General features: G+C 33.1%; 1 protein-coding gene, 1 non-coding gene and 1 pseudogene across 2 annotated transcripts in view; 2 read left to right on the forward strand and 1 right to left on the reverse strand.

Annotated features, from left to right (window-relative positions):
• Window positions 1–216: 216 nt before the first annotated feature.
• LOC126704327 (O-fucosyltransferase 37-like) lies at window positions 217–2952 on the reverse strand (annotated as a pseudogene).
• Window positions 2953–6375: 3423 nt separating this feature from the next.
• The window catches only part of LOC126701696 (probable aspartyl aminopeptidase), a 38107-nt gene continuing 20723 nt past the window's right edge, over window positions 6376–23759 (forward strand). The window contains exons 1-11 of the mRNA XM_050400002.1: window positions 6376–6542; window positions 6736–6871; window positions 7437–7515; window positions 7637–7839; window positions 7981–8050; window positions 8480–8602; window positions 8848–9003; window positions 10056–10229; window positions 12163–12237; window positions 12320–12460; window positions 12658–12879. Coding sequence (XP_050255959.1) covers window positions 6461–6542; window positions 6736–6871; window positions 7437–7515; window positions 7637–7839; window positions 7981–8050; window positions 8480–8602; window positions 8848–9003; window positions 10056–10229; window positions 12163–12237; window positions 12320–12460; window positions 12658–12879 — 1461 coding nt within the window. The 5' untranslated portion in view covers window positions 6376–6460. The remainder of the gene's footprint in view (window positions 6543–6735; window positions 6872–7436; window positions 7516–7636; window positions 7840–7980; window positions 8051–8479; window positions 8603–8847; window positions 9004–10055; window positions 10230–12162; window positions 12238–12319; window positions 12461–12657; window positions 12880–23759) is intronic.
• LOC126704478 (U5 spliceosomal RNA) lies at window positions 13707–13823 on the forward strand. Its single transcript, XR_007648192.1, has one exon. It is a non-coding gene; the product is annotated as a U5 spliceosomal RNA (small nuclear RNA).

Here is a 23759-nt window from a genome sequence, read left to right on the forward strand (position 1 = left end):
ATTCTTCAAGAAAGCCTTGGGCAGCCTCATTATAGCACATAGTATTCCTGTAAGTTGCATCTATGCTTTGTATAATGCAAAGAAGAAATACCAACCTCAAGGCTATAAGTGAAAGAGGTTATGGACTTTCAGCATAAGACCAAACATTATAGTTATAAACATAATGCTAGTAGTGATCTAATTGAACAAAAAGCTTACAAATTCGTATGAAATGACTTACAAACTTACAAATGAGTATACTCATTGAGATTCATCCCAAAAGAAGAGGGAAAAAATTTACTCATTGAGATGCTTCAAAATATGCCTGTACTGTGTCTGCACATGCACTCAGGTATGGGGCATCCCTATCTCTCCTGTTAGCTCTCATCTCAGGCTGTACCTGAGATTTTCTGTGAGTTTCCTCATGATGCGTCCAAATTCTGCATCAGAAATGGAGGTATCATTGAAAAAAGAAAGCACACCTCGCTTGTTTGGCTTTATATATTTCCTATGCCCGATATAAGCACGATGACCCTGTTAAGTCAACAATACAAAGCACATGGACTGAGATAAACTAGCACAGATATAGCAGTTGTACCACAGACATAAATATGATTTTGACTTCATGTCAAAGAACAATGACTTCTAGTTTCCAGTAATCAGGTGGCTCTTGTCCGGTTTATATCCAAAATGCCTATGCAGATTGATGATTTGTAGGATGAAATTACATAACAACAATATATAATGGAAACTTTCCATTTAGGAAATATCACTTCAATAAAACTAGATTGTACCATCTTTAGCAATTATCAATTCCATCAAACTATACTTAACCATCTTTGTGTTTTCTGCAATAAGGGGCTAAATTTAAAATTGGTAGCCACTCTTTAAGCAAGGTTGCCATGAACTGATGTCATTTGGAGTTCCTCATGGAAGTAGCTTTTTTAGAAGTTCCAAGCACTTAACTTGCATTGCTGATCCCATCTTTACACTGTGGGAAGGTACAAAGACATCGCTGCTCAGGGAGACAATGTAGTCAATGGCAGCCAGAGCTGATGACATGTTAATGTACTGTGTGAGTTCTCCATTTTGTGCCAACTTCTGCTTGGTCACAACATTTGGAAATTCTGCCACAAGCGGCTGCAAAGCCTTTTTTCTCCCAAATGGCTCACCTCCTGCAATGTATACCCGTGCACTTCTGGGTGCTCCTAGAGCCTTTAGGAACCTGCAATAACACCACATTTAAAATTCTCTCCAGTTATAGTCTTAAAAAAGGTTATCAAGGATTATATATATTTAGTTCTGAGTTTCTGATATACCTTGCCATTTCTAATGCATTCAGAGGGCATAGTCCAGCAAGTCTTTGTTGAATGTAGGTCATGTTTAACCTTCCTGTCAGGTATTCAGGTTGAGACTCTCAAACCTTGGTGATGATGTCATCATATTCTGTGCCTAAACCAGTGAGACATCCAGTTCTGACCCACACATCCTTCTCTAGCTGGAGATGGAAAGCAATGAAAGGGCCTTCAATCCACATTCTCCTTGCAAGCCGATTTCCAAGCTCCGTAATTGGTGCTGCATATCTTAATGCATGAAAGGCTACCTGCAATATGAAGATGAAATGGAAAATAATTAGGCTATAGAACTACACTGATGATTGTTTGATATGAATATAATGGAGATTGATGCCAATGTATCTTACATAGAAGCTTCTGCAGATCAGAAGATTCTTTGAAAGTTTAGAATCTAAACCGTTCAACACCAGAACACCATCTTCATTCAGCTGCATGAACCATCAAATTTGAAAAGTATGAGGAGAAAATGATTTCTCTGTGTGAGATTCAAATGTATTTGAAGACAAACTCAAATATTTATAACTTTTAGAGCCACTAGAACAGTTGGCACACGTGCATTCACACATATCTAATAGACTGTTCTTTAAGAAAAAGAAAATATCATAATGAGTGCATCTTGAATTCCGAATTTCGCATTCTACCAACAAAAACTTCGTTGGTGAAATTTCTTTAAATTAATACAATGTTAAAAAGTTATAAGTGTAAACTATATGCCAATATTCTTTTTTTTTTTTTTAAATGCTTTCCAGCACTAACCTCACCTTAGCAGCTAAATCATAATAAAATGCAGCAGATGGAATTTCCATCAACAAAGAATTCCTTACTTGTCTAAAGAATCTGGTTCGAATCCAGAGTGGAGAAAGATCATAAGGAATTTTGGTTTCAATGGTTTTCCTTGACATCGTATGTGTGGAAGGCAGAGATGATACACGCGTACATCAGCTTGTAAAGTCTTCTTGAAATGTTTTACATCAAATATATCTAAAAACTCACTGCAGTTATTACGAAAACAAATTGACTAATTGATTTCCATATATAAATTCCTTCAATACAGGACAATTCTAACAATTAAATGGAAAAATTGTATAGAAACCATGTTGAACTAGCTCAAATGTGTGATGGATGCTAGAAACATTAAGAGGTGACCAATACTTTAATCCACTCATGACTACCATTCATATGTCACAATAAATGAGTGCTGGAAATATATACATTCAAAGGACTGAAGTACTAAACACATCAAAATTAGTCACATCTTTCTCTTTTACCTTTCATCTCCCCAGATCAGATTAACCTGCAAGACTAGCACAACCAATGCAGCATCAAGAATTCTTGCAATAATAACAACATCAACAATCTGATTTCTCTGCTCATTTAGTCCCCCAGAGGCCACCACCACCAAGAACCTCCTCTTCTCCTTTGAAATCTTCGGAGACGCTTTCCTACAATCAATACTAAATAAAGCATAAATTACAGAGCTTACCCTTGAAATCTTCCAACAGCTCAAAACTTGGAGCAATTCTACAGTGTAGTGGCTAAGAACACAATTTTTTTCACAATTTGCTATTGTGTTAAGCAATGATTTGAGCAACAGATCACTTTCGCATTGGCTCACCATTTACGTTATTACTATTATGGATTAAGTATAGTAGTAGGCAGCTATGAAAAAAAAAATGTAAAAAATTTTGTCCCCTAATTTATTGAACACAGTTCTAATAACTAAAAAGGTTGATTAATTTCTAAACATTTTAAATACTTTTCGCTAAAAAATTTACTCTCCCTAAAAAAAACTTGTGAATGCAAAATTCAAAAGTTTTTAATACTTGATAATATGTTTTAAGCTGATCATGGAAGTTTACATGTTTTACATTTTTTATTTTTTATTTTTTATTTTTTATGAATAGTTTACATGTTTCACATCATATCCAATATATGTATTAAAGTTTACTTTATAAAAGTACATAAACAGTCGGTTTTTTTTTTAAATTATTATTATACTTTTTTATTATAATTTATGTCTAAATGTTTTATATATATATATATATATATTGATAATTAATAATTGTGGAGGAGGAAATTTGAACCTTAGACTTATCCATCACAAACATCAAGATCTGCTAGTTGAACTACAAACCTATTATTGTATAAAATTGAGATATTTGTGTGAAAAAACTTGTTCCATGTTTAGGAATGGGAGAAAATATAATAAATAGTCAACACATATAAGTTACTAATTGGTTTTTTCTAGTCATGTATGAAAAAACAAACCATACTAATATGTAGTAGCTAGTTTTCATGAAGTTTACAACCAATTAAACCTGCTTGTAAGTCACCAAAACTTGAACTACATACATGTTATCTACTTGTGAACTTCTAGCATATTTCTCATTTTGATTAATCCATGTGAGTAAGGAAATTTTTTTACCATAATGGCTGTTCTCATAATCTCATTACCAATAGAACCATTATTGGGTGATCCAAATGTTATGTCAAACCCTAACAAGTCCTTCTAGAAATATAGCAACAATTCATAATAATTTCAAATTAATTTTTTTTCTTTTTTTAAAGGATATTTCCTAATTAGTTTATAACTTCACATATTGACCATTAAAAATATTTAAGGGTAAATTATGGTGGACCCATGTGTGAGATAGTAGGTTTTTTTTTTTTTTTTAATTTTTTTTTTAAGATGATTTGCTAATTTAAGAATGTAAGTACTGAATTTGGATTGGACCCAATATAGTGTTAGGTTTTAGCCCAAAAAGTCCAAACAATAAATTTGTAAAGCATGGATAAAAAAACTAGATCTATTCCAGTAGAAAAACGATAAAATTTGCTAATTTAAGGCTATTAAACACAAGTTAAACAAAAAAATTTGTCCTCGAAGTGGCTTGAGGAGCTTATGTTATAATGTCTTCTTTTTTGAACAAAGTTACAAGAGTGCACCATCTTATTAAAAATTTCTCCTTTTTTTCTTTAGGCTATCTTCTCATGCTCTATACTACAATCTTGGTATCATCCCTACCACACACGTGTAGGTTAGATTCTGGGAACTCTTTCTTGTCCTATCCAACACCTCCCAAAACCATCAACCAGTAGCTGTAAAGCTGCTTGACCACTGTTCAGGTATCACCTCCACTTTAATGCGGCCAGAGAGTTAGTTGCAGGGCATTTAATGCGGAGGTAGTAGTTTTTTGAAGATATTTGTTACCCTCCCCTTTCCTTATCCCTTGTCCAACGTCCAACTCTTAGTTGTGATGTAACTTTGAAGAAAGTCTATGATGATATGACACTCTTATTGACCCCGGACCCTTGTTTCCGAGATGGTTTTTATCCTCTGACATTCATTGGACTTATCTCATACTATCTTTACCTTTTTCTTTATATCGTTCCTCTTATAACCTTATCTGGCCATCCTCGGATTAGTTAATGTCCTCAGATTGGGTCATAGGCCCAATTGGTACAATCTTAATAATACCTACTGATTAACTGGCCCCCACAAAGAATATTATGAAACTGTTATGAATTTTTATTGCGTTCATATCTTTATTGAAACCTTATTATAAAACTAGAAGAACCTATGTGATATAGGAAAAGCCATGTTATAAATAAACAATGTTAAGAAAACTCAATGCTCTTTCCTTCTTTATTACACTTAGAACATTTTCATTGGAGAATGTAAAAAAAATATGCATTTTGCCTACTTTAAACACCATTTTCCTCTCAAAAAATATATACATTCCAACTTAATAATGCACCCCATATTCAGAAACTTTACACTTAGATCATTCCCATTTGTTGATTTAGGAACTTTTCCAATATTGCTTTTGAGGAAGAGGAAGAACAGCTGATATTTCACAAATTGCAATTGACTCTCTTGCAAGCTTGTGCCATCCTACTCCTACCTAGCTACGTCATTTTGTGCCCTTTGAAGAAGAAATCTGTAGCCTGTTTGATATATATAGCTTTTATAGATTCGAAATAGCCATCACTGTTACTTGATAATATTGATATTAATTATTGTTAAAGCATCTCAGTTAGAAACCATGAATTAAAGTCTAAGCAACATGAGAAAAAGAAGAAGAAAAGGAATATAAGTACCCATGGGAAGAAAAGAATTACCCTGTGACAAAAGTCACAAAAAGCATTTAAAGAATAGAACCAGGCATAACTTATTATATCACCAAGAATCAGTATTTTTAAACTAGAGGAGTCTCATCACTGTTCCTAAAAGAGTTGTACAATATTAAAGATGTGCTTGATGTAAATTTTTGTGATGTTACATTATGCTTAAAAAAAACTTTCAACTTTCAAGTAGATTAATATATCAAGTCTACTGAATTTTATTTTATTTAATAACTTGACAAATTCAACGGGAGATGAGAGATTTGGATCATAAAATATCTCCGTTGAAAACTCTAGAAAGTGCCAACAAGTTGAACTACAAGGTTCTTTGCAAGTCTACCAATTAATTTTATTTTCCTTACGGAAAAATCTTTTATACGCCTAGCGCATGAGATACCTTCTCGTTCCTTACATGCTTATGATGTGCATTGAATTTCACATCAATTAGATGTTATATATTATATAATTCAAAACTTCTTTACTTTATACCATAGAAAAGGTTAAGGAGACTATATTTGATTAATTGAACTCATACTCTATCCTACAAGAAAAGAACATAACTACAATTTTTTTTTTACTACAAAATAAAACCCATAATTTCAACAACAACAAAAAAGTAACAATACTTAATCTACAATTATATCTTAATTAATATCTCACAAACATGATAAGCCACACAAGCATTCATGATTCAACTATAAGATCCAAGGCCCCTCCTGCTATCATTCCTTCCCAGCCTGGATTTGGCTATCAGCAACTATAAGATCCAATAAAATATATAAAAATCAATTTTCCTTCTTTGTACATAAAACTCATCAAAATGGGCCATAGTTTATGGGCCCATAGCCCAAAGAACTTATTCTTTCTTTCATATCCATTACTATCTACAAGTAAATTTCACGCAAAGCCCATAAACACAGAGAGAGAGAGAGAGAGAGAGAGAGAGAGACTCTCAGTATTTAAACAAAGGGATAGTGTAGGCGTTGAAGTTCGTGGAAGCCATGGCTAAAGAAGAAGCAAGCTCAGTCGTCTCTGATTTCATCAACTTCTTAAACTCTTCCCCAACTGCTTTCCACGCCGTTGGTGATTACTCTCATTCTCTCTTTTCCATTTTACTTTCCGTTTGTTTCTTGAGAAAATCTCCAACAAGAAAACAAAAAAATATTATATTTAAAGGAAAAAAAAAAACACTTTCCATCGTTCATTTCTTGTTATTTGTTTGGATTTCAAATTGGGTTCCTTTATTTTTTTGGTTAATAATACATTGATGTTTCAGAGGAGGCAAAGAAGCTGTTGAGAAGCTTTGGGTATGAGCAAGTTTCAGAGAGAGAGGATTGGAAATTGGAAGCTGGGAAGAGATACTTTTTCACGAGGAATCACTCTACGATTGTTGCTTTTGCAATTGGTAAAAAGTATGGTTCTTGTTTTGGTTATTGGGATTTTAGCTCCGTTTGGTTGCTGAGAAAGTGTAGGAAAAGTTTAAGCAATGGAAAGTTTTGATCTTTATGCTTGTATCCGTTAATATGACTTAATTTGATGTGGGTTTAGTTTCATTATTAAATTTACTATTTCCTAATAGGCATAGTTTTGGCAACAATTTCTAATTTATCTTTTAATCATTAGTCTAACAATCGCCTCACGTGTGGGGGCCTATCACGCGAGATTTTTAACCTTTTAAATGTTGAGTAGAGTGAAGAAAGCGTTTGAACTCAGGACCATTTGCTTTAATACCATGATAAATTAACATTTGTTCCAAATGCTTAAGCTATTAGAAAATGGTTAAATGATTATAACCATCATTCTAGACTAATAGTTCTAGAATGATAGTGCGGAAGCATGTTGCTGCGATGGGATTCCATATAGTTGGTGCTCATACTGCGTATGTCCATTATTGGAAAAACTTTTACTGATTATAATATGACTTATTCGATATGGTTTTAGTTTCTTTGTCACCAATATTGTGGAACTTGTGCTTAGGTATGTTGCTGGAAATGGATTCCATATAGTTGGTGCTCATACCGATAGTCCTTGTCTGAAACTGAAGCCTGTTACCAAGGTGCTCTCTTAATTTCATCACTATTAACTAGATTGAAATGTTAATTGTATGATGTTGTATAATTGGGTGGTTTATGGGGACTTCTAAAATTTTTGTTTTGAAATATGGGTGAGGTGTGCAGGTAAGTAAAGCTGGGTTTTTGGAGGTTGGTGTCCAGCCATATGGTGGTGGCTTGTGGCATACTTGGTTTGATCGTGACTTAACAATTGCGGGAAGGGTGATAATTAGAGATGAAAAAGATGGTTCTGCTTCCTATTTGCACCGTCTGGTTAGAATTGAGGAGCCGATAATGCGGATCCCAACCCTGGCAATTCACTTAGAAAGGTTTTCTTTTCTGTGACATGATTTTTTTAGGTGTTTGGTTGTTGTGTGGTCATAATTGCGATTGAAATATTTGTTAGTTATCTTGGGGTTACCTTGTTTTATGTGATTGTGCTCTTTCCTTCTGTTGTGTTCTGTGAACAGGGGTATCAATGATGGATTTAAGGTGAATACGCAGACTCATCTTCTTCCCGTCTTGGCAACATCTATTAAGGTAATCCTGGGATTTCGCACTTTTATATGTTATTTATTATATGTTGTTTATTATATGCTTTTGCTCATCTTTATTGTGAATCATTATGGATACATGTGTTTGGTCTTTAGTTACATTTTCTCCTTTAATGATTACTCTATGGGGAATATGATTATGAGGAAGTGAGACGTTTTCAATGATTACACCTTATTGGAATCACAATTCATATGATGGATTTGACATTAGGTAGAGTTGTTTTAATTAGACGTTCATTTTGTTGTTTATGTATACTAGTATGGGATGTCAAACCATGATTACATGTATCCATTATCTATTGAAAAAGGGATAACTTAAAGTTAGACAGTCATACCTTGTTTAAGATTTTGGTGAATATGTATTCCTTTTGTTTCAAGATTTTCTTTTCTTTATCCAATGAACTAAATTTTGCAGGCAGAGCTCAATAAAGAGGTTGCTGAAAATGGTCCAGTTGAAATTGAAGTTCAGACTGACGAAAAGAAAACAAAGGAGAAAACTACCACTAAAAACTCAAATCATCACTCACTCCTATTACAGGTTAGTAAAATCTGAAACTGCACGTGGCTTCTTTCTTCTTTTTCTTTTTGTTCTCTTTTTTTTTTTGAGGTTGGGGAGAAGAGGGGAGGGGAGGGGCATCAATTTACTTTCATGGGTAGAGATCAGAGCATGCATGTATTAGAGGTATGAACACATGTAGTTCAACTTTTAGGAGTATCTCAGCTTGATGATTCTGGGTATGCTTGTTAGTGATTGTGTTGTTTTTCTTTCATTTTTTTTTCTAGCTTCTTGCAAGTCAGGTTGGCTGTCAACCAGTTGATATATGTGATTTTGAATTACAAGCATGTGATACTCAACCAAGTATTGTAGCTGGTGCCATGAAAGAATTCATTTTCTCTGGGCGACTTGACAATCTTTGCATGTCATTTTGCTCTTTAAAGGTATGTATATAGCATTTTTTGTTTTTTGTTTTTTGTTTTTTTTTTTTTTTTGTTGAGATGCAAATAAGAGGTGCATACTTGAGTCTGTTTTTTACCATACCAATTTCTTGATTTTGCAATGTACCAAAGACTGTACTCCACTTGTTTCTCATGTCAAATTAGAAGACTTTTGAGTTCTCCATGCCTGATAAAAACTTATTGGCCACGTTATCTTGTTGATTTATGACATTAATAAATATCTAAATCAAGTATGCCTCACCTGAAGGTAATGATTTGTATATTGAATTTTCTCTTCTCATCATATATGAGATTTCCTTGATAATGGTATTTTGTGATGTCATTGGGTTGGTTCTGTCATCAAATACAATTAACATATTTATTTTAAGCTTTTAGTCCCACGGCCAAGTAGAGATTGTGTTGTGTTGTGTTGTGTTCTTATCAATGTCTGATCTATTCTTATCTCATAAGGTGCAAAGAATGAAGTAAATTATTGTAGTTGTTTGCTTCTTCCTCTCTTGTGCTAAATTCCACTGGGTAACACTAATATACTTGTTTGGTATTAGTCTAATCACAATTTGGTATCAGGACCTATCATTTGGACGTACGGCTTGGCCATTTTTTCAGCAATGTGCTTAGCATCTCTCTGGGGTAACATGCTGGTTGATTCCTTGTGGATAAACTACTAAATTATAAACTTAATTGAAAAAATTTGGGAAGTTATCACAATGGAACTAACATGACAACATTTTCTTGAACTGCCAATAATTAGAGAAAGTTTACTTATGTGAAGTGCTTGTTTGAGCTTAAGGGGAAAAAAATTTTAAATACAAAAGAAAGAAAGAAAAAAAGTAATTACTTTTCTGAGCTGTAACTCACACAGACATCCTACTGCATGTTTTGCTGCTGAAACATACCACCTGTGATATATTCTACCCACCTCAGTATATATTACCATTATTACTTTCTTTGTCATTGAGTTTTATTCGTACTCTTCTTTGTTGTTTCAGTTCAAAACAATTGATTGGTCATATAATTTTTGTTTTTAATATCAGGCATTGATCGATGCTACATCTTCTGAAAGCAGCCTTGAGGATGAGACTGCTGTTAGAATGGTGGCCTTGTTTGATCATGAGGAGGTTGGGTCTAACTCAGCCCAAGGAGCTGGGTCTCCTGTCATGCTAAATGCTTTATCACGAATTACCAATTCCTTTGGTTCAGATCCTAAGGTGATAGTTGCTCCATGTTCTTTTGATGATTCTAAGTTTTGATAAAAAAGAAAATATGCATCTTAAAAAAAAAGGAAAAAGAAATGTTCATTGCTATCATCAGAATGGTCTCATGCCTTTAAAAATCTAAATACATGTATATGCTTATTTTGCCACTTACATCCATACTTGGTTAATTTTGCTAATAAACTTGTAATGTATGATGCTTCAGAACTTGTTACCCAAAATTCAAGCTACCACAGTTTGAGCCTATTGTCTTAAGCTAGTATTATAGTCATATTCCCTTACATTGTCAGTTAGATTCACTGGATTGGCACATATGTGGCATCAATAGGAATGTGTGAATGGCATAATCACATCAACTTTTTCTAAACTTCTTTAGGTTTTGTTTGGATGAAGATTTTGATAAGTTCTTAGAATTTTCAAAATGATAGAATTTAAATTGATGAGAGTGCCAACTCATCAATTACAATTTCCATGCTTTGGATGAGTATATACAAAAATGTAGAAATTTGAGTACTCCCTCTATCCCATTTTGTTTGTCTAATTTTATTTTTTGTTGCCCTAAAATGCTTGTCCAGTTTTAAAAGGAAATATTCATTAATTTACTCACATACCAATATATCTCTACTATGTATTGTATTCATGTTTAAATTCTTGAAAGTTTATGAGGGTAATCTTGAAAACTTCTTTTAAAAGTTCTTCTATAAGAGACAAAGCATTAAATGATATTCCCTTAAAAAGTTTGATTCTTTAAAATGGACAAATAAATGTATTAAGATTACAATGATGATGATAATAATGATGATAAATACTTGGTGTATAGTATTGTGGTGGTGGTAAAGGCGAGGGTGGTATTAGAAGTGGTGGTCGTAGTGGTGGTTGGTGGCAATGGCAACGATTGTGGCGATGGTTGGCAGTGGTGGTGGTGGTGGCAGGTTTGATGTCAGTCACGGAGGTGGGGGTGGTGACGGCCACAGTGTTGGTAGCAACAATGATTGTGGTGATGTCAACAGCAATAGGCTATTGTGGTGATAGAGGTGGTAACAATAATAGTGGTGGAAATATGAAGAGTAATGGCGATAGCAGTATAAGAATGGTAATGTTAGTAGAATTTGTATGAAGACATCTTCATCAAGTTGTATTTGGATGAGAGAATTTTAGTTAGGATTTTGCTTAAAGTTATAATTTGGAATTTTCTAATGTTAATTTTTTTTAGATTAAAAAAGAGTCGTTTCATAAATTCTGTAGATTTTTGAACTTGGTGTTTTCAAGCATCCAAATTCTAAATTCAAATTCTATTGGGGAAGGTGTCATTGCACAAATACTACAACCATGACCAATCTCATACTACAACCATGACCAATCTCATACTACAACCCTTATCCTTCGCACTGCCCACATTGCGTCCACCATTGCCACACCATCACTACCAACATTACCAATATCATTGTAACTTATTAACTGCTATAATAATATAAATTTGTAATTTTAAATATATACATCCAATTAATAAAAAACAAATTAACGGGACTAAAATTGCAATCAACTTAAATATAGTCATTTTGAAATTTTTATAATTTTTCAAATTTCTCATTGAAACACAACTTTTTGGAATTTTAACCATGGATTTGAATGCATGAAATCTTTAAATTGATGGGATAATAGTTGTATTTTAAATTCCATCATTTTGAAAATCTTGAGAATTTTTCATCTAAACACAGCCTTCTAGAATTTTAACTCTAGATTTGAATGCATGAACAATACTAAGTTCAAAGTTCCATGGAATTTGGAAACAACTCTCTTATTAACTCAAATAAGGAAAATCAACTAGAAAATTCCAAAATCCCTCATTCAAACACAACACATTGATCAATGATTATGTTGTCATCTAGAAACTTATTTGTTTTAATTGCCTTTGATTTCTCTCCAGTTAATTGAGAAAGCGATCCAGAGGAGTTTCCTAGTATCTGCTGACATGGCGCATGCATTACACCCTAATTATATGGTGAGTGGGCAACAGTGCTTAACTTACCAGCTTTGACACTATTTGGTTTGTTTCTCCATATTGATTTAAGTTTCCTTCTTAGGACAAACATGAAGATAATCATCAGCCTAAGTTGCATGGAGGGCTTGTCATTAAACACAATGCAAATCAACGCTATGCAACCAATGCAGTCACTTCCTTCATATTCAGAGAGATAGCTACACAGCATAACATTCCTATTCAGGTCAGTTTCTCCTGATATTGAGTTGTGAGAAGTTCTAGTGTACTCAATTTCTATAAAAGGAATCATTCCTCAAACTGAAAATGTGATAGGAACTTTATCTTTCAAGGAGGATAACAAACTGACTAGATGAAACTATGTTGTAAGAATTTTTCTTGGCATAATAAGTGATTATAGCAGAGGAATTACTTATAATGCAGGATTTTGTGGTCCGCAATGACATGGCATGTGGTTCAACCATTGGTCCTATCCTTGCAAGTGGTGTGGGGATCCGTACAGTTGATGTAGGTGCACCACAGCTATCAATGCACAGTATAAGAGAAATGTGTGCCGTAGATGACGTGAAGCATTCGTATGAGCATTTCAAGGCCTATTTCAAAGAATTCTCTCATCTTGATGCAAAGATAACGGTTGACATATAGGTATCTGATCATCTTTAGAACACATTCAGAATAATGTTGTGATTTAATACGTGAAACAATGTTAGATCAAATAGAATGTTGTGTATTTGCCAAGTACTCAGCAGATTTCAAATAAAGTTCCATCAATGAATGCTACTTAAATCATTTTACTTCAAAATGATATCCTTTTGTGGTTCATTTCCAGTAATTATTTTTTGCCACACTTTAATGTGTCCAGAGTTCAAGTTGACCCAATATCAGATCTGCAGTACTATAGAAAATATCTCAACTTATAATTAATGTCCCAGTGGTTGCTCATCTGTTCTTGAAAGGAAAAGAAAATGACTTCATGCTACATGTTAATCAAACCAAGTTGAGAATAACACTCTTTTTGATCATTCAATTGCTACAAGTGGGGGTGGGGTTGTTTGGGAAGGAATTCGAACTCTAATTCTCCTTGTCAGATAGACTAGGCAATGTCATTGAGTTACAATATTCTTAGCAAGTTGAGAATGGCACTTTTTTTTGACTGAAGAAGGTAAGAATGGCACTTAAAAGCTGGTTAAATGGAACTATTTCCAAAAAAAGAAAAAGGAAGAAGACGTGCTCTTAGCAGCTTGTGAATTTTCACAAAGGGATTAGCACTCACTCCCATCTCCTTTGGGGTTCATTTTTGAACTTTTTATCTCAAGAAGACCAAAGTTTTAAGTCTTGCTCAAATGGTCTTATGCACGTGTGAAGTGCTTTCAATTTTAAAATTCGCTAGTTGTCCCATATCGAATAGATACAATAATGTGGTCTAAGATAGCTCCTATAAAATGGCAGCTCATTTCGTTTCCAAACCACGCAGCCACGCGGTGAGCACAAAGCGAACTATTCTTTCGCCTTTTACTAAAGAATACCGTGTGCACGCCGCAAATAGTGGCATACGCCTATTTTTGGAGGGGTTTCCCTAAGTGGAAGCCCCCTACAATATGAGTCTAACGATTATTAAGGGATTCCTGTAGAGTGAACAGTTTAAAGAAGTTACGGGAAGCTATAATAATGTTTCAACAACTGGAAATGGTTTCATATATAACTTACCGGTAATCAATTAGAATGCAAGAAATTGGTTATTTTTCCTAAGCCAACCCAATGTTATATGACTATCTTGTGAAATTGGTGTCTTCTTGTGTCCAGCTCTCCTATCTATTTTATTTTATCTTGAGAAATAAACCTGTGAAGTAAGGGTAGTGCTTAATGCTTACATGTGATTTGCGTTAGGTAAGAAAATTCGCATCCCATTATGCAAAAGAAAATCCCCAAAACCCAATTTATTTATTTTACATAACCATTTTAACAATGCATTCTACATACATTCTTTATTTTACAATTCATCTCATTAAAATAAACTTATTTTATCAAAAAAATAAAATAGAATAATGCCTTTCAAAAAAAAAAAAAAACATATGAGGTATGGGTATTGATTAAATGCTTACAAGAGATTTGGGTTGGGTAAGATTTAACAAGATTTAGAACCCAAGAAAATTCTTCATATTTGGGGTGAAATTTTGACTATCTTGAGTCTTTGACTACAACGCTAATCATCGTCAGGTAGCACTACCAGTCTACCACTGATTCCTAAGCAATCTCTTTTTGATAGAACAACTGTTCAAGTCAGCCAATGCTATATTTTGGCAAAAACTAGAGAGGAAATATGAATGTGATGTAGTGTATTGAAACTCTAGAATAATACCTATTTGAATGTGATGCCGTATCAGAAAAATCAAATTGCTAAGCTGTAATGAAACCCAGTGGTTTATAAGGGAAATGATTGAGAATAAATGAAAATTGACTTACTTTAAGCTAGTCTTCTTCCAAGAAGAGAAAATTTAAGAGAGAAAAGTGAAAAAATTGTGTCTTATATTTATTCAATGATCAAAATGCCTGGATTACAGGTATTTATACAAGTTATTTGGGAGTCCAAAGTAACCCACTAAACAACTTTGAACTAATTTAGCTCCATTTCAAAGGCTTTTCCTGCCATCTAAACTAACTAGGCTCCTCTTTTTACAATCTTGCAATTAATCTTTTGCATTTACTTACTAAGAAAACTCTGGAAAAATAAAATCTTTCATCCATATAATTTAACAGAAAATCATGGTCACAACTCACAAGCAAATTCTGCATACCAAATGATGAGAAAAACACTATTCCAGCTTCCACTCCAGTAGTCCTTGAAGATTTTTCAATCCTTATTTCACTTGATTATTACCTTTGATTCAGTTTCAATTTCAAAGCTCATCATGCTCTCAGCTATGCTTTTTGCTTGAGGAGGGCATTTCCCATTTAAACTTAAAAACTAAAAAGGAGTTGTTTTTGGTTTTCGACTTCAGACTTTGAAGACTTATTATTACTTCTGTCCCACATTGAAGAAACATGAGACAGTAGTTGAAGAGACCTATTATAAATTTCGGGCTCCAAATAAACAACATGCGCCTATTTTCGGAGGGGATTTTTCCCTCTTCGAAGCCCCTAAAATTAACTATCAGAATAATTTCATTAGTACACAATGTGTTTTACTGTTTTTTTCTTCAAATGTAATTCCAAAGAGGTGTAAATTTTAACTAAGAACTCATATATTACCCTTTATTAATGTCATTTCATATTTATTTATGAACTATCAAAAAATGGAAGAAATTAAATTTGGATGTGTAAAACTAATATTTTACTTCTCAATCCTAACATGCATCTTATCATATATTTAAGAATAAATACAATCTCACCCAATATATTCTAATACCCATATATAAATCCAATCAAATTAGAAATTTTTTGAGGTGTTAATTAATGTGTTAGGATGTGTCGAATTTTAAATAAAATACTGATGTAACAATCTTTTATTAAATAGTGTAAAACATGAGTTTTACCCTTTATCCTTACCAAATTTGAACTCAAAAAAGAAAAGTATATGTCTCTTTCTCTCTCTCCTCCACCACTCTCACTACTCTTTCTTCTCAAAATTCCAAAAATATTGCATTGGACCAACATATGGTAATTCCTAAAATATGTTGAAATGGACCGCCATTGTTGGCTTCTTTCTCTCTTATTGGACTCGTTCCCAGAGAAAAATACGAATTTATAAGATCTTTTTTGCATCTAATTCAGAGGACCAACATGTGGTAATTTCTAAGGGACAAAACTTAGTACTATTCTTTAGGTTCTCCTCTTAAGATTTAGCCATGTGGTTACTTAATTAAAAAATACACTTCCATCTCATGAAAAAAATTTCACATGACTGAATCTTAAGAGGAGAACCTAAGGAATAATAACTAAATATTGTACCTAAGTTTTACCCATTTCTAGAATATGCTAAAGTAAAATTAAGTATGAACCTGGGAGTAGGAGTATTTGTAACGAGAGAACATGAGCCCACTATTTCATCTCTTTGCCATTCATTTTTCAACAAACCTAGTTTCAAAATATTTCATTCTAATTTATTCGATCCCCAATAACAAAGAAAAAGCACTCTCGTATGCATAATAGAAACATTAAAACTCAGTACTATATTAGTTTCCACAATACAAACTCATTTTTCAATGAAGAAATAATCAACCTCCAACTGCAGTGGTCAGATGATTTGATTGGTGGCTGTGAAAGAACTTAGAGAGAAGTGGAGAAAGATGGGAAAAGAGTAAGAGGAGAGAGAGGGGTAGTAGATGTGGCATAGGACACATTAAATGCAGAGAGAGAGAGAGAGAGAGAGAGAGAGAGAGAGAGAGAGAAAAAGAAGAAAAAGAGGATTAATAAATATTAATTGATGACATGAACAATTATATTTTTCAACTATTAGATATTTTAGAAATCTAGGGTGTAGAAAAGGTGTAATTTTGTAAAAGTTACACTAAGTGTAATTTGAATCTATTTCTTGTTAGCTATTAGTAAATCTTAATCTGAATAATAATTCAAATTGTATTACTAAAAAAAAATTGTTATTGTTATCTAGAAGAATGCTAGTTTAGATGTTACTATTATCTATAAGAATTGACCAAAAGGCAAAAAAATTTCAGTTCTTATTTTTTTTCAACAAATATTTCAGCAACAGGACACTTAAATCTCTCCATGTCAAAAAAAAAAAAAAATTATTATTATTAAATTAGAACCCATATTTTAGGTTAGAGGACTATGTCCTTTATATCATTTACTTCCACATTTTAGGGATAAAAATTTCCTCCTCTCCCATACCCCTCTCACCACCAAACATGGGTAAAAGTCATGGGCTTTGAAAACTTAATGTAAGTAGGTCTTTGGAGCCTCAGGCTTTCCGTTCAAATGTGAAGGAGGCTTTCAATACTAATAAATAAGAGCCAATCTTTAAATTCAAGAAATATGCAAGTCCTGGTTGCAAAATATGCCCTATAATGGCTTACACATTCTAGGCTCTCTCTCATTTCTTAGAAGAGCAAGTTTTCGGTAGGTGTGGCTGTCCCATGATAAGTATGAAGAATAGTGAAATTAAGCTGCTTAGAAATGCCACTTTCTTGAGGAGTTTCTCCCATAGATAAAAAGACTCCAACTCTCCAAGTGAAAGTTAAGCTTATTGAAATATGATAAGAGGCCTATAAAAGGAAAATCTTAAGCTCTATATTTCAGAGTGTTAAAAAAGTGCATGAGGTTGGTGATATCATTGGGTTTGAGATAGGAGAATGTCATTATTATTAGAATCATCATTTTGTCACTTTTGATCAATGTAGAACACCTGATAAAAGGCTATCCTACGAATCAATGATATTCATAAAATGCAATCTTCTTGCTTATGTTGATATTGGCATATAGAATTAACACTACTAGTATATGTATCAAGGTTTTAGCTAGATATACTTGGTTTTTATGGGAATTGTGCTTAATTGCATACTTATTGATTCAGTTGTATGTGATTTAGACAACATTTTTGGTGTGCTCCAAGAGTTTGGTGGCCACCTATTTGGGGTTTTTGACCCTAGAATCCTAAAGATTTGGAGGCGGATTTGGGGAGTGCTCAATTGAACTTTGGATATAGAGTAAAAATGTTGATGAATGTGGCTCACCAAAGACAGAAATCTTTTTTAGAGTTCTTCTTAGATCCTTATCTTGTAAGTAGTTAATCGTCTTCTTAAAGCAATCTATATGATGATAGTTCTTTTAACTAATTTTTTATTATGTAACTAGGGGCCATTGTTGATCCTAGTCCCGAAACCTCATAAGTAGGAAGAACTACAAGTAGCTAGTAAGTGGAGGAGATATAAAAAAGGCTGGTCTAGGGAATCCGGAATTGAGGCGTATCCCTTACACTTCATGTATCTACTAAGAAGACAACTAATGGAGGTAATGGGGACTAAGATACCCACTATGCATGTATAAAAATCTTTTCTAATTCTGAGGATTTCATATTTTTTTTAAGGGTATATGGTATTTTGAACATATTCAAATTTTGTTCAATTTTTACTCACTGAATAGAAATGTTCATTGCTATCATCGGAATGGTCCCTTTGCTTACTGAATTGGAATGATTTAGATAAGTTACACATAGACAAAGTGCATATACTTTTTTTGGAAGGGATAGCAATGATTGCAATGTATTGAAGGGATAGTAATGATTGCAATTCATTGCAATCATTGCTATCCCCTCCACGTATGTGAAAAGTATTTTATAGGAAGTACTTGTTGATTTAATTTTGGCCATCAAATAAAATATTAATCGCATTCTAATAATATGGACTTTTCAGCATAATCTAGATTTAAACACCTCGAAGAGTTCTTCAATAGAAGGAAAACTTGTTAAGCTTCATGTTAATTTTAGGTTTATTAGCTCTTAATTTCTCTATCCAGTAACCCACATAATTGCAAGAACCTCCAAGTTCACTAAGTTCATGCATTATTTCTCTTATTGATTCAACTATACGTGATTTGGAGAACTTCTTTGGTGTTCATCAAGAATTTAATGGTCACCTATTTGGGGTTCATTGCAAAAGAATCCAAGATATTTGGATGAGGATTGGGGGAGCGCCTCAGACACACTTTGAGGAAAGAGCAAATATGTTGATGAGAGTAGTTCGTTTAAGACAAACAGATTTTTTAGAGTTCTTCTTAGATGCTCATCTTGTGAGTAGTTAATCATCTTTTCAAAAGCAAATATATGTATGGTAGTTCTTTTAACTAATTTAATTTCTATTTTGCAACTAAGGGCTATTGTTGATGCCAGTCTTGGAACCTCATGTGCAAGAGGAACTACAGGCAACTAGAGAGGTGAAGGAGATAAAGAAAGTTGGTCATGGGACTCCAAAATTGAGGAAAATTTCGTGCACTTGATGTATCTACAAAGACAACGACTAATTGAGGCAACTCTGCGGATTTCATTTTTTTTTTGGTGATATGTTAAAAAAATAAAAAATAAAAAACTAGATAGACCATCTGCCCATTTATGCATATGATGCACTATTAGCTTTACCATCTACCCCTATGCATTGTGCAACAACTCAAAAAAGTCTTGTGCAACAACTCAAAAAAGCCTTCTTTGCTGTTGAAAGTTGTTCAAACAAAAGCCAATTAAGAATTCACAGTTTTGAGATTAGCCAATGAAAAATTCTTGTCTAATCTTTCACATTAGCCAATAATGAGTAACAGTAGACCAGTATATATCATACCTAGGAACATTATCACAAAGCAGATAATAAAAGATACCAAAAAGATCTAACCATATAAAAGCTTAAGTTGGTTTGCCCTTTCAAATTAAAGCTCACCATCCTATATAGGATTCACACTAAGCCAGAATACCAATCTCAACATCAAGATGTCAATAGATTGAAAAGAAGTAGCTCTTGCACCCTTAAGAAACAATCCTAGTAGCCAGAATGGCAGCAAGTATTCAACAAGCTACCTATCTTGCAAAAGTTTAGCAGTATTTGGGATAAAGATAATAAGGACACAAATTATGTAATGTGTAGGAAAAAAAACTCAAGGCTTCAACATATCTCTACCATTTCAAAAACTATCAGGTCATCTACGTTGATATTTTAGTACATATAAGCAAGTGCTGCATAAATAATAGTTTATGATTCAAACTATTAGATTCTCAATGAAGTTTCTGTTCAGCAAAGAAGCAAATGCTTTGAAGAATGACCATGACCTATAGACTATAGTATGCAAAAGCACCACATCACTTTAGAGAAGTGGAGGCACTATAGAGGTTTCTTAATAATTTGATACAATACATGTTATATAAACTCGCAGCAATTTCCATTAGTAAGTGGATATGCAGTATCTAGTTTAATATTGTCAGTCATGTTATCCTCATCATTTGATCCCTTTGCACTCTCAAAGGCACTTGCACTAGGAGCTAAGTGGACAATTGGTTTGATAAGAAAACCAAATATCTTGCTTGAACTTGCATGCCTAGCAAATTTCGTTGAAACAAAAAGATTTGTATCTCAAATCAATAAATGAGAGGCATCAACTGCGCTACACACCCATAAAAAAGAAAAAAGAAAAAAGAATGGGAATAAGAAATCATTTGTTTATTTTCCCCAAGACCAGAAGAGGTGTTGCTAAATTTCATGATAGCTAAAGAAATGAATAATCCTATTTCCAAATTTTAACCTAAAGAGTGGTGGGTTCAACCAGACTTACATTATTGTTTAAACTCGAAAGTTGAATTCACAACTTACAATCAAGATGAAGTCACAATATTGGTTAATTTAAATGAAAATACTTCATAAAGGATTGAATTGTCAAAGCTGGAAATAAATATCTATGCTGAGATTCATACCTTTTTTTTATTTAAAAAAAAAAACCATAATTTCATATGGTTATTGACTTTGATAAGGTTCATTGAGCTATATTAACCAAAAATGCAATATTCATTCATCGGAATGGTCCCATTGCTTACTGAATTGAAATGATTTAGATGAGTTACACATAGACAAAATGCATATACTTTTTTTTTTTTTTGGAAAAAAAGTGCATATACTTTTTTTGTGTGGAGGGGATAGCAATCATTGCAATGAAGCAATGATAGCAATTGCTATCCCTTCAATTCATTGCAATCATTGCTATCCCCTCAAAAAAAAAAAAAAAAAAAGTATATGCACTTTGCCTATATGTAACACATCTAAATTATTATTAAAATCATCATTTTGTCACCTTTGATCAATGTAGAACACCTGATAAAAGGCTATCCTACGAATAAATGGTATTCATAAAATGCAAGTTTCTTGCTTACATTGATATTGACATGTAGAATTAACACTACTAATATATGCCTCAAGGTCCTAGTTAAATACACTTGGTTTTTATAGGAATTGTACTTGTTGCATACTTAACCTGAACTTCAACCCCAACTTCCCTAACTCCAACCCCACATTCAACCCCAACTTCAACTTCAACATCAACCCCAACTTCTCCAACCCCAACTTCTCCAACCCCAATTCCAAGTTCAGCCCCAACACTTATACTTCCTTTTCCTCTACCGTGGAGGATTCACAATTTTTGTATCTCCCAACTTCACTGAGGAAGTCCAACCCTCAGTTGAAGTGTTACAAAGATTGTTGAAATGAGTTGCTAACCCACAAGAGGAAGAAATATTGCATAGCCGTGTTGATGTTCATTGCATGGTACAATTTGCATTTGCGGCTTCTTCTCTTTAACCTAATAAAGAAATGGGAGGTATGTTTTAATGTTTTCATATACTAATATATACATATATTTGTTCCCAAATCTAGTACATCATATGTAGTCAATGCCTAGCTTAGGATTCATACAACATATTTCACCAAACCAGAGCATAATTAATAGGGATATCCTGGATTTCTTAATAAATTGAATATACATCTTCTTGATAAATTTATACAAGATGTTTACTTTACATAACCTTCTACCTAAACATGTTAGTACTATTAGGAATTTGTTAAACATTGAGAACATATATAAACCATTTCATTATCTACATATGGAAGGACATCTAGTTTTGGAGATGTTTACACATGGATTTGCAATTTTCTTAACACTTCCTATTCTCAGTTATCTACCTTAAATTAATTGTATAAACTGTTTTCTCACTACTGCTATTCTTTTCCATTAATGTTAATTGGAAATTTGCAATCTTGGAGCTTTCTCTTCTTGAGCTTTCTCTTTTGGTTAAATATGGATTTGTATATGTTAAAAGTATTTAATATGAAGTATGTTTCAATGTTTTAATATTATAATATACTAGCTGAGTTCCCGCACGAAGTGCGGTGCAACTTATTATTAGTTTTCTCCAATATTTTAATTAGTTGTACCAAAAATCTTGTAACTTAACTGATTGACACTTCAATTTCCAATAGAAATATTCAGGATTCAGATCCCCACCCCATAACTATCGATATATAAAAAAATATATATATATTTCAATAAATTTCATTGTAAAAAATTGTAATATTTAGTTATGTTATATATAGACAAAATAGAAATATACTAAAAGCAGTATAGTTAGTTGATCATACTATATATATTTGTTTATAAATTGAAAATTGTATGATATAGTAGTTAATATAGATAGACATGTTTCATGCCTACTAAAAAATGCATATATCATTCTCAAAAAAAAATGCATATATCCTTCAATTATTATTATTATTTTTTTTTATTCTTGATTGTGTGTTACTAAAAAAAATTTCCCCTTTTTGTTGGATATGGTTTCAATTGTTGCAAAAAAAAAAAAAAAAAAAAAAAAAAAAAAAACTAAATTTGAGTAAAAATGCCATATTTCAAATCAATTGTTTCTCACATAAAAAAACCAATTGTTTCTCATATAAATCTTAGAAAAATGATATTAAAATTTCATTATGCTTAAAATAATTAATATAACAAAATAAACTTATTTATTATATTAGTAATCTTTCTAATTACATAGAATACATGCTACAATGTTATTTCCACATACATACATACATGTGCAGGTTCACACACACACACACACACACACACACACACACACACAAAGGAGTTAGGAAATTTAAAGAATTAAGATTAATTTTAGTGAATTCACAAATATTTTTTTTATAGCTTTTGTGACAATTGTTGTCGAAACAATTGACCATATGTAAGGTTGAATTTATTCAACCATTTGTTGGTTTTATTCCGTGCCAAATTTGCTTGTAATTCAACAATTAGATACCCTGTATTTAGGTGGGAATTATGTAAGGGTTTTGTGTGAGAGAGTATGAAGAATTGATTAAGAGTGTGCATTAAAGAGGCAACTCGCGACTGGCCACCCGCCAAAATCAAGCACATGTGTGGAGCATGCAGGAAGTTGAAGGGTCAAGACAGTTGGATCACTATAGGACAAAAAGTACAGTCTGACCATTCTATTTTCTCGCGATTGAAACTCGCCACTAGTCCCAGTCACGAGTTAGTCGCCAAAACACCCTGTTTTGCAGAAAAATGACTTTTCACATTCCATCTCATACCCTACTATAAATACCTTTATACCCACGAAATGTGTAAGGTGGATATTGAGAGAAAAACCCTAAGAGAGGTTTTACAACACACCCACCTCATTAGAGAGAGAATTACTCATTCTTAGAGAGAAATCTTTATAGTGTCTTCTCCTTCCCTCTCCCATTGTTATACCCATTAAGAGGAGATTTGTACCCAAACACAACCCACACCTATTCAGAGTGTAGAGAGTGTTTTGGAGATTGGGAAGTTTTGGAGACTTGCCAAAAGAAGCTGGTGAGGCTTGGCGGATGCAATCAGGCATATTGCGGGATCCAAAATATTGTCAATCATGTTATCCTCATCATCTAATCCCTCTGCACTCTCAAAAGCACTAGCACTTGCAATAGCAGCTAAGTGGACAGTTGGTTTGATAAGAAAACCGAATATCTTGCTTGAACTTGTATGCC

Source organism: Quercus robur, chromosome 10, assembly GCF_932294415.1.
Source record: "Quercus robur chromosome 10, dhQueRobu3.1, whole genome shotgun sequence".
Lineage (NCBI taxonomy): Eukaryota > Viridiplantae > Streptophyta > Magnoliopsida > Fagales > Fagaceae > Quercus > Quercus robur.